This window comes from Physcomitrium patens, chromosome 9, assembly GCF_059467195.1.
Source record: "Physcomitrium patens ecotype Gransden chromosome 9, ASM5946719v1, whole genome shotgun sequence".
Classification (NCBI taxonomy): Eukaryota; Viridiplantae; Streptophyta; class Bryopsida; order Funariales; family Funariaceae; genus Physcomitrium; species Physcomitrium patens.
In genome coordinates, this window is record NC_143418.1 from 5,514,031 (window position 1) to 5,530,984 (window position 16,954).

General features: G+C 28.6%; 1 protein-coding gene across 6 annotated transcripts; it reads right to left on the reverse strand.

The window, feature by feature from the left end:
• Window positions 1–295: 295 nt before the first annotated feature.
• LOC112287046 (ASC1-like protein) lies at window positions 296–4,156 on the reverse strand. Of its 6 annotated transcripts, none has more exons than XM_024529656.3 (8): window positions 3,893–4,156; window positions 3,323–3,696; window positions 2,811–3,053; window positions 2,264–2,505; window positions 1,943–2,098; window positions 1,429–1,614; window positions 946–1,127; window positions 296–698 (listed from the first exon to the last, which is right to left on the reverse strand). In XM_024529656.3, exons 2-8 carry the CDS (start codon window positions 3,395–3,397, stop codon window positions 661–663), a joined length of 1,122 nt encoding a protein of 373 aa, XP_024385424.1. In that variant the 5' UTR covers window positions 3,398–3,696; window positions 3,893–4,156; the 3' UTR covers window positions 296–660. The 6 variants fall into 6 exon arrangements, with proteins under 6 accessions (XP_024385424.1, XP_090109133.1, XP_090109136.1 ...); XM_090253007.1 differs by having other exon boundaries at window positions 3,323–3,648; window positions 3,893–4,110; XM_090253010.1 differs by having other exon boundaries at window positions 3,242–3,648; window positions 3,893–4,068.
• Between the last annotated feature and the right edge of the window lie 12,798 nt (window positions 4,157–16,954).

Genomic DNA, 16,954 nt, shown 5'->3' on the forward strand with positions numbered 1-16,954 from the left:
TGATTTGGAAGCAGCAATCCTTAAATTAAGCCAGTTTCCTGCGATAGGTGCTATGGTCATCCTGAAGCTCAAGAATCATCTCTTGCACATGGGAAAGTAAGTCTTTGAGATGGGGCTGTAAAACGATTTTGCAAAATTTGATGAGTCGATTGTTTGGGGGTGGTAAGGAACAGAACCATGAAACACAACTATGAATAATAAAAGTCTCTTCGTGTAGATGATGCAGGAAGTATTAGGTGGAGTGCATGTTACAAAAAACAAACTTTTTTCTTCTACCTACAGAAAGCACTGGAAGTTTGATCCACAAATAAATAAATTAGAAGTGGTTTTTATCGTTCTACATTTACAATTCTCGATGGAACTCCTTATCACGTATTTCTGGTGCCAGAATACAGGATCTCTCATACCTCCCAAGGCTTTAGGGCAGAAGGATGAGGTCCTTGGTCCTATCTATCTTTACCATGTGATCACTCTTACAACAAGGATGCTCTTTGTGAGAACCTAACAGCAGAGCGCATATTCTACAGACTTTGAAATGTGTATGGCCTCTTTCTTCTCACGCAAGGGAGTTCACAAAATGTACATAACAAGGGCGTATGCGCTGGTTCAATCTTACACTAGATTCGATTCGGCATGAATATAATTTAGGTTGGCTCGATATCAATCCTCCTTATTTGGATCATCTTCGTCTTCTGAATCTGAAAAAAGGGGAAACACCGAAAGAAGACCACAGCATTTACAAAGTGAGACCTGAGAATTCAGGAACTTCTAGACATGGCTATAAAAGAATTAGCATATGCTTTCTGCTCAGACAGGAGTACAAAAACTTGACCTATCTTTGGGTGCCTGTACGCCGATCTTTCAATTGACATTGTATGATGATACACCGCACATCAGAGCAGCAATGTACAAAGACGACGAAAAATACGGAAAACATGAACATACCGGAGCGAATGTCATCTGAGATTCTTCCCCAATCTTGAATTTGCTTCAAGATCATACGCCACATTAGCACCCACCAATAGATGTGCAGAATGAATAAGCTGATCAACAAGGTATTGAAGATGTAGTACAAAACAGGGCCTTGCGGATTCGTCTCTCGATCAAGAAGCTGCAATACTTCATAGCTTCATTGTCCAGAAAGCAGGGACAACCAACTTAGAATCGAATTACATCCCCAAAATTTCCAATAAAACGCTTCAAAAACTTAACATTCAAACAGCTTTACACAAGTTCTCGAACACAAGGTCGAACTTCCGATGTAGTGTTAGTGGAACTCGTCCATTACAAGAACTTCAGATGTCATTGGAGGTTTCGTAAGTTTCAAACAAATATGTTTCCTCTGTTTAATCAGGCTTTTGCTGATAACGTAATACTAACGTTTCTGAAGTAGGTAGCGAGGGTTACAGAAGTCTGAAAGTAAGTTACCTGGTGCTCCATATGACGAACGCGGGGAAGTAGATGAGCCGCAAGATGACCCAAGACAACGCAAACACCAAAAAAAAAATGCTTGCAAAAATCTCTGACCCAAGGTACTTGCTCAATTTCGCAGATTCCAAGATCACATCACTGGCATCGTGGATGGCGAGTACAACTGAGCCTACTCGGGCAAATCTGTTTAAACGACACATTATCACAAAAAGCGTGATCTATGTATCTCAAATAATTGCACCCCCCTCCCCCACCATCAACACTGATCGCAGCATTGATTGCAACATGAATTGATGGTGAAATGAGTTAGAGGACAAAATTCTCTTCCTCTCACGAAGACTGACGTGTTCCAGCACATGCTAGAATCCAAATGATACAATTGCACTATCAATGGTAGGCTAGCTATGCCGAGTTCCTAAACGGCAGAGTAGAACTTGTAACATAGGTAAGATATATTATTGGAGGGTTGCAAAATGAATAACTCCTAGTGTTCAGGTTGATGACGAAATACCTGGCGAGATAAGAAAAAATGATGAGGACAACAGCAGCAACATGATGTGTCATGCTGACACCAAAATCTTTGCGTCTGGTCTCCCAAAAAATCAAGGCGAAGATACTGTAGGTGTAAAACCCTCCAGCAAATCCGTAGAGCACCTTCAACTTGAGCCTGGTCAAACAGCCATTCAAGCAAGAGATCAGACAATTCGTCAAGTATCGTCAAGAAGCATGCTTTTCTAGCAACAAGTAACAGACTGTGATACTTTAAACAGAGTAACATACTAACTCTCTTTTAATAACGGGACGCGAGCAAACCTAGGAAGCGCGCGGGTACCTCATCATCTGGTTGGGCCATTGTTGGTCGCCTGGGCCTATCCAAAATTGTTTGCTCTCAGTGAACCAGGGCTCATTGTAAGTCACTGCTAAAGCAAACACTTCCGCAGTGAGATAGTAAAGCCCCTTCCACGCGGACTCCTTGAATTTGATAAACTTCTTACGTTGGTACTCATCAACATCTTCTGTCAATGTGACTATGGCTGGTGTCTTTGCACCCAATATAGCTTTCCTTCCAACTTTCTGCATTTCATGCAATAAATTGTCTCAAATTTGACACTCACACTCGAATTGACGATTGGGACCACATGTGATTTCATCTTCACGGTCAAAACTTGTGATCTTAAGAATGCCTTGAGGACGATGTTCAAGCTATCTAACGACTTCAACAAATTCTCAACTCAGGAGAAAAGGTGCTTTTGGGGGGGGGGGGGGGGGGGACAAACTGAAAGGCATACAAGAGAACTTATAAATGAAATGATAATCATAAATTTATTCGGTCGGTGTGTTTCGAAATGATGAGCAAGCTTGGTAAAATAATTGCCAACCTCCAAGAAAAATGAGTCGAACAAGTATCGCACGGTCGGAAAGAGCACAGCAAACAAGGGGATCAACACCAGGTCTTTAGCTTCAGGATAGCTTTCCTTCTCCCAGTCCGGCCGAGGCACCCATCCTTGAGATGCCAGCTGGGCTCCCATCAGAGCTACCAAAACAATCAAAATCCCACCGAAAGTGCTTAATAGACTGGATTTCTTTCCAGGTGGAGCGGAACCACCGTTAACGTTAGAATCCTGAGCAGAACCACAACAAGCTGGGGTCAAATGATCAGCCAAAAGCCCAATTCAATTAATGCTGCAAACAACCCCCAGAATCCAACGAGAAGCTCTCAACATCGTGCAGAGACTGACCCAGACATCAAGAATAGCACACTACACGAATCTTCGACCCAGCAACAACAATGTACGGATTCTGTAGTTACAATTAAAACAAAAGCACACAAAGACGTGGCTCGTGCTCATGAAGGGGCCTGCCTTCCGCCCCGCATCCAAGGCCACCACACCTGGTAGTTTTCCATGACCTTCCTATCGTCCATAACCCACGTTCGCAGTCTCCCCTCTCCCCAAAAAAGGCTCATTCAACTGGTCACGCGCGACTGGTGTCTTTGAGATCGCCTTCCTCCCCACTGTTCACGCGCCGCCCTCGCGGCACTTCCTTACGAATCTATCATTCAACAACACCATCCAGCGCGCACGTACACACCAAACGCACTTACAGCCTCGACCGCCGCAGACTCCCACGCGATTCGCGCGCTTCACACGCACACACTTCCCCTAAAGTCCTGCTGCTTCTCAAAACCATGAGAAATCACCCCGCTCGCGCCGCACCCTACTCTCGTCGAGTCATGGAAAGAGAGACCAACGGCTCCTCAGAAAACTTCACTCCGCCATCACCATCACCTCTTTGCGTAAGTACCACACAGCTCCCTCCGAGGGCACCATCACCCTCACAGTAAAAAAAAACTCAAAACAACACAAAAAGAGAAGGAAAAAAAAAAAAAAAAACACCCAGAAGTATTATTGAAAAACAAAAAAACGCCCAGAAGTCACCCCAGAAGTCACGGTGCGATTACCAGCGTCCCCCCGCAGCTCAAACTGGACTCACAGCCCCATGACGAAACGAGGTTGAATACGCTCTTTAGCGATCTGGGTGCGCGCCAGGACACTATTGAACGAAAAATTGTGATGCGTGCTAACACGATGACGATGGCGACGATGAAGAGGATGATGATAATGATGCATGGAGCAGTGATTGCGGAATTGGAGCATGGATTCTGCTTCTTCTTCTGCTTCTTCCTCTTCCCCGAAATGGGGCTTCCTCGCGCTCCACTTGGCGCATGCGCGCTCTCGCTGCCGCCCACCATTCCCCGCTCCTCTTCCCCTCCCTCTTCTGTCCGCTTCGCAGATTCCCTGCCTCCGCTAAATTTAGTGGGGCTTAGACAGAATCCCTAAATTTAGTGGGACTTAGAAAGGATCCCTAAATTTAATAGGGCTTAAATAGAATTCCTAAATTTAATGGGGCTTAGGAAAGCACCCCTACAACTCCCTTCAACCCCTCCTTGTTTGCTTCCTCTCTATTTTATAGTTCCATCAAAAAAAGCATCAAAAAGCTTCATGGCTTGCCTTATTGATCATTATTTTTTTGTTTGTGTAGAATTCTTTTGTGTTTTCTAGTAAGTATTCCATCTCGATTGTTTCCTTTCTAAGAATAAAAAAGAAGATGTAAATCTTTTCAATTAAAAATTAGATGTTTCAAAATGTTGTATGAATGTTTAGTTTATTATTGAACTAAGTATTTTGCCTCTTCAAGAAAGATAATGAAGTATATTTCGAAGTCTAGTACTTTATTTTTTTTTGTGAAGTTAACAAGTAATGAGATACTTTAAATAAAAATAAAATATTCTATGATGCATATTTTTAAATGGTTAAATATGTGTTGGTTAGATTCTATACAAGTCCAAGAATCAATTATTTTGTTACGTAGAAAATTTTAAAACTTTATAGTTCATATCAAAATATAATTTTAAAAAATAAAAATCCAAAACCATACTCTTAATCATTTTTTTGATATGATTATAATTCACATGTAGGTATCAATTCTAAGGTTTAAATTATTAAATTTTTTAAAAATTAAAATTTATATATATATATATATATATATATATATCAAGGACATGAATTACAAAGAACCAAATGATCAACATATTCTTGTGTCATTAGAAAAGTTTTTAACCTACCAATCACTTACAAACACATGAAAAAAATCATATTTGTATCTATAAAACTTTTCCATAAGATAATATCAAATTTACAAACTTCTATTTAATTTTATCTAACTTCTTTAATCTAGATAAATATGTAGGTTCATAACATTATTTCTTTTTTTAGATACAAGTTTTTGAAGGAATGATAATTTTTTATTGAGGGAGTCTAAGATGCAACAAATTATATTTGATACATACTTTTAATCATTGTTATTTTTTAAGGTAGTTGATAGGTCTTCTTAGCTATTGGCAATATCTTATATTGAGGTGCAAAGATTACTTTATAATTTGATCATTATTCATGCCTTCATAACTTTCTTCAAATAAAAAATTTGAAATACTATAAAAAGTGGTTTCTACCTCTAATAATATTATCAAACATTGAGAGTCACTTCTAAGGTTGTGATACCAAATACATTGCATATTATCATTTATTTAAAGAATATGTCATTCTTAAGGACCTTCATTGTTCTATATAGCTCTAATAAAAAATTTGAAAATCTATTGTTGTAGGATTATTAATTTTTTAAAAGTCAAAAGTATCAAGTTGTAGATGATAAATATAATTAATATAAAAGTATATTTATTAAGAAGAAGAATGTATCATATTATTATAAAAAAAACTTTTCCAATGATAGAAGAATTATTCAATCATCTTGATGATAGTTGATAATACATTTCAAATACAACTCTAAAAGTTAATTCATCTATTTTTTTATTTATCTATTCAAAGATAAGAAGCTAAAGATAATTTTATGTCATCCTTTAATATCTTGAAAAAAAAATTCCAATATCTTAATAAAAATTAAATCTTATAATTTAATATAATATTCCTTGCTAATCTATGATAGCAATAAATATTGTCAAAAAAAAGTTTAATTGTTTATTTACTTGTAGTAGTTTATTTATATGGTATAAAATATAATATTTTGATAAATAAATATATAATAATAAATAAAAATTCGTAAAAACTTAAGATTAAAAAAAATTCATAATTTATTTTGTAATAAGCTATAAATTGGTCCGAATGGTGGTTGAGTTTTTTTAAAGATAAATTTAGCAATCACAAGAACAATAATTTGGAAGAATATTTAGAATTTTTTTAAAAAAATATCTTAATAATCCTTATATTGACTCAAATTTTTTTTAAAGTCTTTTTACCATCAAAAATTGGTGTTACATAAATAAATAAAAAAAATGTTTTTTTTTTTAATTTTTAAAATTTTGTAGTATGTATAAAGATCTTTTATCTACCATTAAAAAAATTGTACTAAAATTATAAATTTTTACCTCAATGACAAAAATAATTCAAAGATGCATTAAAATATGATAATCTTCAGAATTGACCAAAGCAAATGTTATTGATTTTGCTACAAATTAAAAGCTTGGTCTTTTTATTGGAAGAGTTTTAGGGAAAAAAAAAAAAAAAAAAAAAAAAAAAAAAATCTATAGGTTAAATTGAAGATTGAATTAAGAATTAAGATTAAATTAAGAAGGATTTGAATGATTACACATTAGATTTGTAGAGGTTCTTATATAATTTGTTCTACCTTCTATACAAATTGATAAGACTCTTTTTTATGTAATTTTATGTTACATTAAATTTTATTTATTTTTAAATGAAAAATAAATTTATGAAGTGGACTCAAGTTCTAATTTATTAATGATTTGGATTTTTGTATGAGCTAGAATTAGCTATATAATTTATGAGAATATTTAGCTCCTATAAAGATGTTTGTGGTTTGTATTCAAAATTATGTTTTTATTTTTTTAATTATATATTTGATTGTTCAATGTATGTCTCTTAGTAATTCAAAAAATATAAAAGTAATCATATATTAAGAACTTAAAATAAAAGAGGTCTTAAATTCAAGGTGATACAAAAATATATTAGAATATTTTGTATATTGGCATAGATATGATTTTAATAAATATACATGAGAATCATCTTAAAATCTTGCAAATAAATCAAAAAAGGTTGATATTTCTTATTGATGATATCCATCAAAAATAAGATGAAGAGTGAAAAAAATCTTTGCTATAAAAGCAAAGCTATTTAATGAAGATTTCATTCTTTTTTCTATCATTATTTGTACTTTTTTTGTATTTGTAGTACTAAAGAGATAAAAAATCAACAATCAATAGTTTTAATTTAAGAACTATCTTTTATTGACTTATCAAACAAGCTATTGAGATTGTTACAACCTTTAAGTACTACAAATATACAAATTTATTTCAATAATTACATGAATATTATGAATAGGTCATAATAGGTTAATTTGATAATATCTTATAGGTAAACTTCTTAAAAGCTTCAAAGACACAATTTCACTTATATATATATATATATATATATATATATATATATATCTATAAATAATTAACAAGTTAGAAACTTAGTGAATAAGTTAATCATGTTTTTGTAATATAACATGCGTAATTAGTGAAAGAGTGAAGAAAATATTATATTATAGAAGTTCTTATTTCATAATAATATAGCAAATTATCTAAGAAATATATATAATAGTCAAAAGGTAGTAAAAATAAAAGTGCAAATATTACCTTTTTATAAAATAAACTTCTATTTACTTTGTAGGGCCATAAATAAGATAAAATAAGATAGATTAGAAAAATAAATAATATAGGCATAAGTGCAAGGAAGTAAAAAGTTGATTTTAGCAAAAAGTATCTCAAAAAAAATGATAGAAAAAAGGAAAAATTACCAATTAGGATCAAAAACAAATCTCAAGGCATAAAACTATACACCTACGATAATTCTAGAGTTCTTTTACAAATCTAAGAATAGAATTTGAAAGAAGACTTTATAAGTTTTTTTTGAGCATTGGTTTTAGATAATTTAATTTTGTAATGAATTTGTAAGAGCTTTGCAAAGTTAAGGTTGTTTTTGGTGAATCTAATTTTGTAAAATAATAGAAAGGATTTACATTTAAGAGGATTTTATAAGTTTGGTAGTAGATTTATAGATGATAAGATGTAGGTTTGTGATTAAATTTTTTTAATTCCATGAAGTAAATTTGAATATGATTGAAAAATTAGATTGAAGTTCAAATGGGTTGAGGTCTCAGAAATAGGGTGTTAAGGCTTAATGAGGGTTTCTATGATCTTTAACAATAGGCTAGTTGGATTGAAATGGAATTTATGTGTATAGATAGTAGACTTGATTTTCAACCTATATGTAAATTTTGAGAGGTATTTAATGGTAGAATTAAGAAATTTTGGTTTGAAGAGATTGATATCAAGATTGGAGAAGGAGGTTAGCTAATATCCAAGTGGATTTTAGAATTTATCTTCTAGCTGATAAGAATGATCTTCTTAAAAAATTTTAAATTTTTTACCAACTTAGTTGTTCAGATGTATGAAAAATTTGAATTAAAATTGATAGTTTGGTTATTAATTATAGAAATTTTTATCTTCTATACGATTTAATAAGAATTTATTTAAGATTTAAGATAGATTTAAGATTTAGTATTTTATTAGAATTGGCCTAAGATTTTTTTAGGATTTAATTAGAAGTTTTTTAGGATTTTTTTAGAATTTTATTAGAATTTGTGTAATATTTGATTAGGATTTGATTAGAATTTTTCAAGGATTTTATTAAGATTTGTCTAGAATTTGTTTAGGATTTGATTAGAATTTGTTTAGAATTTGATTAGGATTTAATTAGAACTTGATTAGGATTTTTCTAGGATTTAACCAGAACTTGTCTAAAATTTGTTTAAGATTTTATTAAGATTCAATTATGATTCATTTAAGATTTTTTTTTATATATATATAATTTATTTAAAAATTTAATTGAACTTGATTAATGTTTGATTATATTTATTAATATTTAATTCTAATATATATGTATATATATATTAGAATTATTAGGAATTATTATGATTTTTTTTAATCTTCTACAGTCAAGTATCCAGTGTATTTTCAAGCAAGACTTCACATAATACAACATATTGTACATGTTAGTAGCTTATAGGATAAGTTAACAATGTAGCACACATATATGAAACTTGCCTTACAAGTTAAGATATATGTCTTATAAATTGGACACATATCAAAGGTCCTATAGAATGTTGTCAAATAGCTTCTAATTATAAAGTATGTATAGAGACAAGAATGAAGTCTCTTTATTCTTTTCAATTCCTTTCTAGTTCTAAGTCTTATTTCAAGATTTTCTAATCTACTTGTCTTTGACAATAGCCATTTTAGTTTAATATCAAACCATCTTTAAATGATTTTTTAGCCCTTTTAAGTGACACAAGAAAGAATTAATCTTTTAGTTCTTTGAAGATTCATATCCTAAATAATTTGATAAGCTTCAAAACACAACAACAAAAGTAGGATCATCCATTCACTTCTAAAAACAAGACAAGAAACAAAATAACTCATTATTAATTTATTGTTCTTTTCTTGTTTTTAGAAGTGAATGGACGATCCTACTTTTCTTGTTGTGTTTTGAAGGTTGTGGACTAATTACCTTGAATCTAACATTTTATTTCTCTTATAGTGATTTTTTTTATTAAAGAGACTGGACTACCTATCTTTATAAAAATATTTATTTGATATTAGAGGTTGCAGGTTATCTTTCATTAATTTAACTTATAGATTTGTTTTGAGTTATTCATAGAAGAAAAAATTATTTATGCTACTTTCAATAGAAGTGAAAATAGATTTGTAACCATTGCAAATTTTCATGAGCTTGTCAGTATTCTTAGGATGAAAATCTCACATATCTCTAATGTCAATCATGGAAGTAATATTTCAATGCCTATGAAAGATGTCAATAATAAAGTTTAAAGTCTACGCTAAAAAGTTATGTAATTCGGAAAAGCAAGTAGATCAAGTTCACAATTAAATCCAAGAAGTCTTACTATTATAAATATGAAAGAGGTAAGAATAAGTATAATTAAGAAGTTTGATGGAATAAGATCAAAGTTTTGAGGATTTCTATGACAAATAAAGTTCTATCTAAAATTGTACCTTTCTCAGTATCTTGATGGATTTATTCAAGTTGGATTTATATTATACTTTTTTTTAGGAGTATTCTCTCTTGATTTGCATCTTTGATAAAAAAAGATTCAAAACTACTCTATGATTTAGATTCATTTTTGTAAATTTTTATGGCCATGTTTGAAGAATGTAATTAAGAAAGAGTAGAAGAAATCAAACTTATATCTTTATGACAAGGATCAAGTTTTGACACCATATATACTACTAAATTCTAAAATCTTAATTGCAATGTAGATTAAAATGATAAGGCTTTAATCAATTAATATCAATATGGGCTAAAAAATAATATCAAAGATTTATTGTTGATGATACCAAGAGTAAATTTATTGAAGAAATTTATTGCTTAAGCCATTGCATATAACAATTAATTCTTTGAAAGATGCCAAGAATAAAGATTTAGTTAAAAATATATAAGTCCAGTCATGGCAATAGCTTCTAAGTTCATAGAAGCTTATTCAGGAATATTTGTGCAAATTAACAAGGTATGTTTCAATTTTTTTATTGAAAAAGAAAAGATTTAAAGCTATTAAGAAGGATTATGCTTATATTATAGAAAATCTAAGCATACTATTCAATATTATCCAAAAAGGTAACACAACCATAAAATGAGAAGCATGGTTTTCAAAGAGGACAATGTTTCAAAAAGCTACTTTCTTTAGCTACAATAGGAACCATGAAATTAGAATCTTATACAACACCTAATAGAGGTCTTAGCCTTTTTTTAGATCCTTCACCTTATTTTATAGTAGAAATTCGTTTAAGACCAAAAAATCACAAAGTCTTAGTGTTGTTAGACTTACAAGCCTCAGCTTACTTTATAGACAAACACTTTGTCAAAAAACAAGAAATACCTTTAGGAAAAAAAAACCAAATAAGTATATATAGAAATAATTGATAGTTATTTCTTATCTTCCAAAGATATCATCCATGAAATAATTTCTTTAGATGTAAAAACTAATGATTATAATAACTTAATAAAATTTAATATAATTAAATTTCCTTTTAATATAGCTATTTCAAGATTATTGTAGCTAAAAAATATATTTTTCAAATAGATTAGATTTCTTATAACCTTGATTTTTTCTGTAGTTTAATCCAAGTTTTTGGTATTCAAGTAGAAATCCATAAGTCTAATACATCCAAATCTTTATTGATAAGTAAAAGAGTTTTTATTACAAAAGAAGGATCAACTTTTTATATATATGCCACACCTATTTTTTATGGAAAATTTTTTTAAGTCACATTTTAAGTCAATATTGAGATTATCAAGAGGATTTTTTTAAAAAAAAATGTAGATAGTCTTCTAAAACATTGTCCCTATAATTGTTCCATCAATCTTTAAGAAAGAACTCAACCACCATTTGTACCAATCTATAGCCTATTACAAAATGAGTTAGTTTCATTCAAAGAATATATTAATAAACACTCGATTAAAAACTTCATATGCCGTTTTAAATCTCTAGTAAGGACTCCTATCTTATTTATAAAGAAAAAAGACGAATCTTTGTAGATATATATAGACCATTGAAGAGTCAACAAGATCAATATTAAGAATAGATATCTTCTATCTCTAATTTCATAACTTTTTAATCAATTCAATAAAATAAAGATTTATAGAAAAATAGATCTACAAGAAGCATAAAACTTGATATATATTAAAAAAAAAATGAATGAAAAATTATGTTTTGAACAAGATATGAAAATTTTGAATATAATTTCATGCCTTTTGGATGCATGAATATACCAGTTGATTTCTAATATTTAATAAATAATATCTTTTGTGATTATTTTGATATTTTTTTATTTGTTATTTAGATGATGTTTTAATTATTTTTAAGAATTTAATAAAGTATGAATTTCATGTTTGTTGTGTATTACAAAAATTAAAAGATATAAGATTATATACTAAGATGGAAAAATATATATTTTACCCTATTTAAGTTGACTTCTTAGGATACTTCATTTCAAATGATGGCCTTATAATAGATCCTAAAAATATTCAAACCATTATAGATTAAAAGATCTCAATAATAATGAAAGATGTGTAATATTTTTTGAAATTTTCTAATTATTATTGGATCTTCATTAAGATCTTTTTTCAAGTTGTAGCTATTTTATATGCCTGATACATAAGGACAAACTTGAATAGAGCAAAAAAATTGAAGCATCTTTTGAAGCCTTAAAAATATCATTTATTTTTGCACCAATCTTATATCACATTATCATACTAGAAATAATATTAACATTGGTTGAAAGTCATGTCCAATGAGCTTCAAGATGTTGTTTGGGACCACATTATAGTTTGAAACCATATTAGGGTGATCTATTTAAGGCAAGGCGGACCATTCAAGGCAAGGCAACATATTCAAATTTTATAGGTTGCATTTTGAGCTAGAATTAGGATAGAAAAAATATGTGATTTTGAATTTTGATGAGGGAGATATGGTTGTTTGAAATTAGGGTATGATTTTGGTACCTATTGTTATTCTTTTAATTTTATAGAGAGTTATAAAAAAAACTTTTAATAATCAAAAAGTGAAATTCAAAAGTTGACTTACAGAACTAAATTTTATGTGAAGAAATCTATATGTTCAAATCCAGATTGAAAGAAAAAGAGCTATTGGAAGTTAGTATTCAAAATTAGGATTTATAAGTGAGTTGTTTTTAATAGAGGTTTTGATTTTTGCCATATCTTTAATTTTTGGATGAAGTTTTGGCTCAAAATTTCTATAAGTATAGATGACTATGTTAAAAAGTTGTATATAAAAAATTCATAGTATTTGAGCATTGGATTTTTGCAATATGATAGAATTATTGTTAGATGTCTAAAAATTGATATATTTAGCTACTACTAGAAATTAAGTAATATTCAAAGGCTTGTAATAAATTTATGGTGGATTTTTTGTATGGAAGTAGTCAAAAATATAAGATAAATTATAATGAAATTTAAATCCAATTAGATAATTAGATTAAAAGTCATTGAGTGATATATATACAAAAAAAATACTTATAAGAGTAGAAGTGATTTTAGGATATCTAGTCACATCTTCAATACTTTTGTATATTTTTGATTTGTATATTTGATGTAATTTTCTATTTAAAGACAAACTATAAATAATATTTGTATTTTATAAACATTCAACTTATTTGAGTGATTAATAGCAACTAAAGGCTCAACACTTTTTTGAAGCATACTCTCTCTACTATGATATTATTAACTTTTTTAAGGAATTTTTTATTAAAATAGATGCATTAGACTTTATTATGCATGTTATTTTGTTATAAATGGGAATAGATAATAAGTTCTATCAAGTAGCTTTTCATTCTAGAAAATTTTTAGTATTCAAGATTAACTACAAGATCCACAATAAAGAACTTCTTGCAATTATAGATTCATTTTAAGAATAGGATTATTATTTAGAAGATATATTTAATTTAGTTATTTTATATGTAGATCACAAGAATCTTAAGTATTTTATGTCAACACATATTTTAAATTATCACCAAGTTTATTTCAGCATGTCTTTATCAAAATTTGATTTCAAGATTACTTATTAATTCAAAAAACAAGAAGGTTTATGAGGCACTATCGTATTACATGAAGTCTTACTTAAGAATGCATTAGGCACCTAGCTATAGAAGATAGAATGGAAATTGCTATAAAAAAATCTTAACTCTAATAGAATATTAAATAAAATCTAATTAAACCTTAATAATTCTAAACAAGCTTTAATCAAATTCAAAAGAAATATTTAAAAATTTACAAGAGAAGCAATAAGAAATCTTAAAGGAGTTGAAAGAAAATCCACAATAAACCTTAAAAGAATCTTTAAAAAATCCTAAAAAATATCAGAATAATTACAAATATATTTTAAATAAATCTAAATTAAATTTTAATTTAATCCTTGTTGAAACCTTAACAGACTTCAATCAAATCATAGACAAATCTTAAATCCTAGACCAAATCTTAGATAAAATCTAAACCCTAAATAAAACCCTAAATAAATCCTAAATCCTAAATCAAAACTTAGAAATATCCTAAATCCTAAAATAAATCCTAGAAAAATCCTAAATCTTAAATCAAATCCTAATCAAACCTTAATCAACTCAATCTAACTATAGTACTATTTAGAACCTCAATATCTATCAATTGAATCATTTATCTTGCTTAAAAATTTATATACTTTTTAAAAATTAAATTAAAAATAAGCACATGAAATTTGAAGATAATCACACTTATCAAATGGGAGAAAAATCCTAAAATCTACTTAGGTGTTGGCCAACCTTCTACTTTGATCTAAATGCTGAACATCCAATATCAATATTTTCTTTTCAAACTATTTAATTATTCTCAAATTTCACATATGTATAGTAAATCAAGTCTATTATCCTTAAATATAAATATTAATTCAATCCAATTAGTAAATTATTGAAGATCTTAGAAATCCTAACTGCCTTTCAAAGTCCAATTTCCAAAATCTCATCCTACTTGAAATTCAATAACCTTCAATTTAACCATTTGGTCAAGCTCAAACTTATAACATATACTTCAGATAATTATTCTCATAAGTCTTCAAAATTTGAACTATAGATCTACTACCAAACTCATGAAATTTTCCAAAATATAATATCATTTTTATTTCATAGATTCTAGAGTCATTCAAAAAAATTGTGATTTTGCAAAGCTCTTGCAAAGTCATTACACATTCAAATCACTCAAAATCAATGTTTAAAATTTTTTTTTTAAGTCTGCTCTCTAATTTCTTTCTTTGATCTCCAAAAAAACCCTTCAGTTGCTATAAATGCCTAATATTGTGTGTTAGGTTTTGATTTCGATTGAAGTTAATAAACAGTCTTCTTCGAGTATCAAAATTTGTACTTTTGAATTAATTTTTCTTAAAATCAACTCCTAACTTCTTTCTACATATGCTCATATTCTTTATTTTTCTAATCTACCATTTTTTTTTATCTTATTTATGGCCTTACAAAGTAAGTAGAAGCCTACTTTGCAAAAAGGTAGCATTTACATCTTTATTTTTATTTTCTTTTGGACTATTGTCTATTTTCTTAGATAATTTGTTACAATATTTGAAGTAAGATCTTCTATAATATAATAAATTATTCATCTTTTTCACCTATTAGTCATATTACATCACAACAACACTCTTTCTAGTCATTCTTATCTTATATCAAAAGAAAGAGATGCATTTTTTAATTAACAAGGAATAATTCTCTTGAAGTTGAAGTATTTCCACTTTTGAATAATAAAATCAACATTGATTGTTGATTTTATCTTTTTTAAGCAAATTTAATTGAGTATGTGCTCTCATCTTTTTATTTATAATATTAAGAATAATTCTTTTAAATATCATATTACTTTTAAGTTTGAATTTAAGAACAATCTACTCTATTTTGAGGGGTGATTATACATTTCAAAAGACAAAGCACAATTATAAATTCTTTAAGCTCATTATAACTTTTTAATAGCTTGATATTTTAAATATAATAAAAATTTTAAATTATTATTTGAAGATTTTTGGTGGTATCAAATATGAAAGGCAATTAAAAACTCTATAAAATCATGTGACATTGGTTTAAGTTAAAAAACTCCTTGATGTTGACCTTAAGGACTTTTTCAACCATTACTTATTTCAAAACAACCATAGCCTCATGTTTTGATAGAATTTATTACAAAACTTTCAATCTCAGATTTTTTTAACTTTATATTTATGATAGTAAATTAATTCATACAATGGCATATTTTTTATTGTGTACAAAATCTATTATAGGTAAAGAAATAGTTAAAATTTTCCTTAAAAACATCTATCACTATCATGGATTGCTAAAGGATATTATATCAGATAGAAGATGTAATTTATATTGATATTTTGAAGAATTTTTTAAGATGCCAAAGATAGATGTAAAACTAATTTTGACTTTTTATCTTTAATTTTATGGTTAAATAGAGAAAGTAAATCAAGTTCTATAGCAATATTTAAATTGTATCATGAATTATCAATAAGATAATTAGACAACTATTTTACTATTGATAAAATTTGCTTACAATAACATGGTACATTTTTTTATTTAATAAATATCTTATTTTATCAATTATGGTTATCATCAACAACTTAATATTTTAACTTTTCAAAAGTTGATAATCTTGCGATAAAAGATTCAATAAATTGTTTATCAAAGTTATATATAATAATAAAAGTACAACTAAAAAAAGCTCAAGAATGATAAAAAGATCAATGCAGATGCTTATTGCGAGGAACAACCTCAATTTTATATTGGCGATAAGGTATGATTACTTTTTTGTAATATTAAGACTATTTGTTGTTATGATAAGTTGAATTACTATAGACTTGGATCATTTCTTATATGTAAATAGATTAATCCAGTTGCTTATTGATTATACCTACTTGAATCTATGAAAATCCATCTCGTATATTATATGTCTCTTCTTGAGCCATATAAGATAATAGATATACCAAAAAGATAATAAATGCCACCTTTTCAAATAGAAATAGATAATAACTAATAATATGAGGTCAAAGAAGCCTTAGACTTAAGACAACACTAAAAGAGGTAAGAATATCTTATTAATTGGTACAAATATGATATTAGTGAACTCACATGAGAACTAATCAAGAATCTTACAAATGTAATAAAAAAAATTAATACTTTTTATTGGCAACATTTATCAAAATCAAGTTGAAGGATAGTAAATCTTAGCTATAAAAGAACTGCACTTTAGAAAAGATTGCATTTGACCTTCTATCTTTGTTTGTAGTTTCTATGAATTTTTAGTGCAAAAGACATGGAGAACAAATAGTGAAA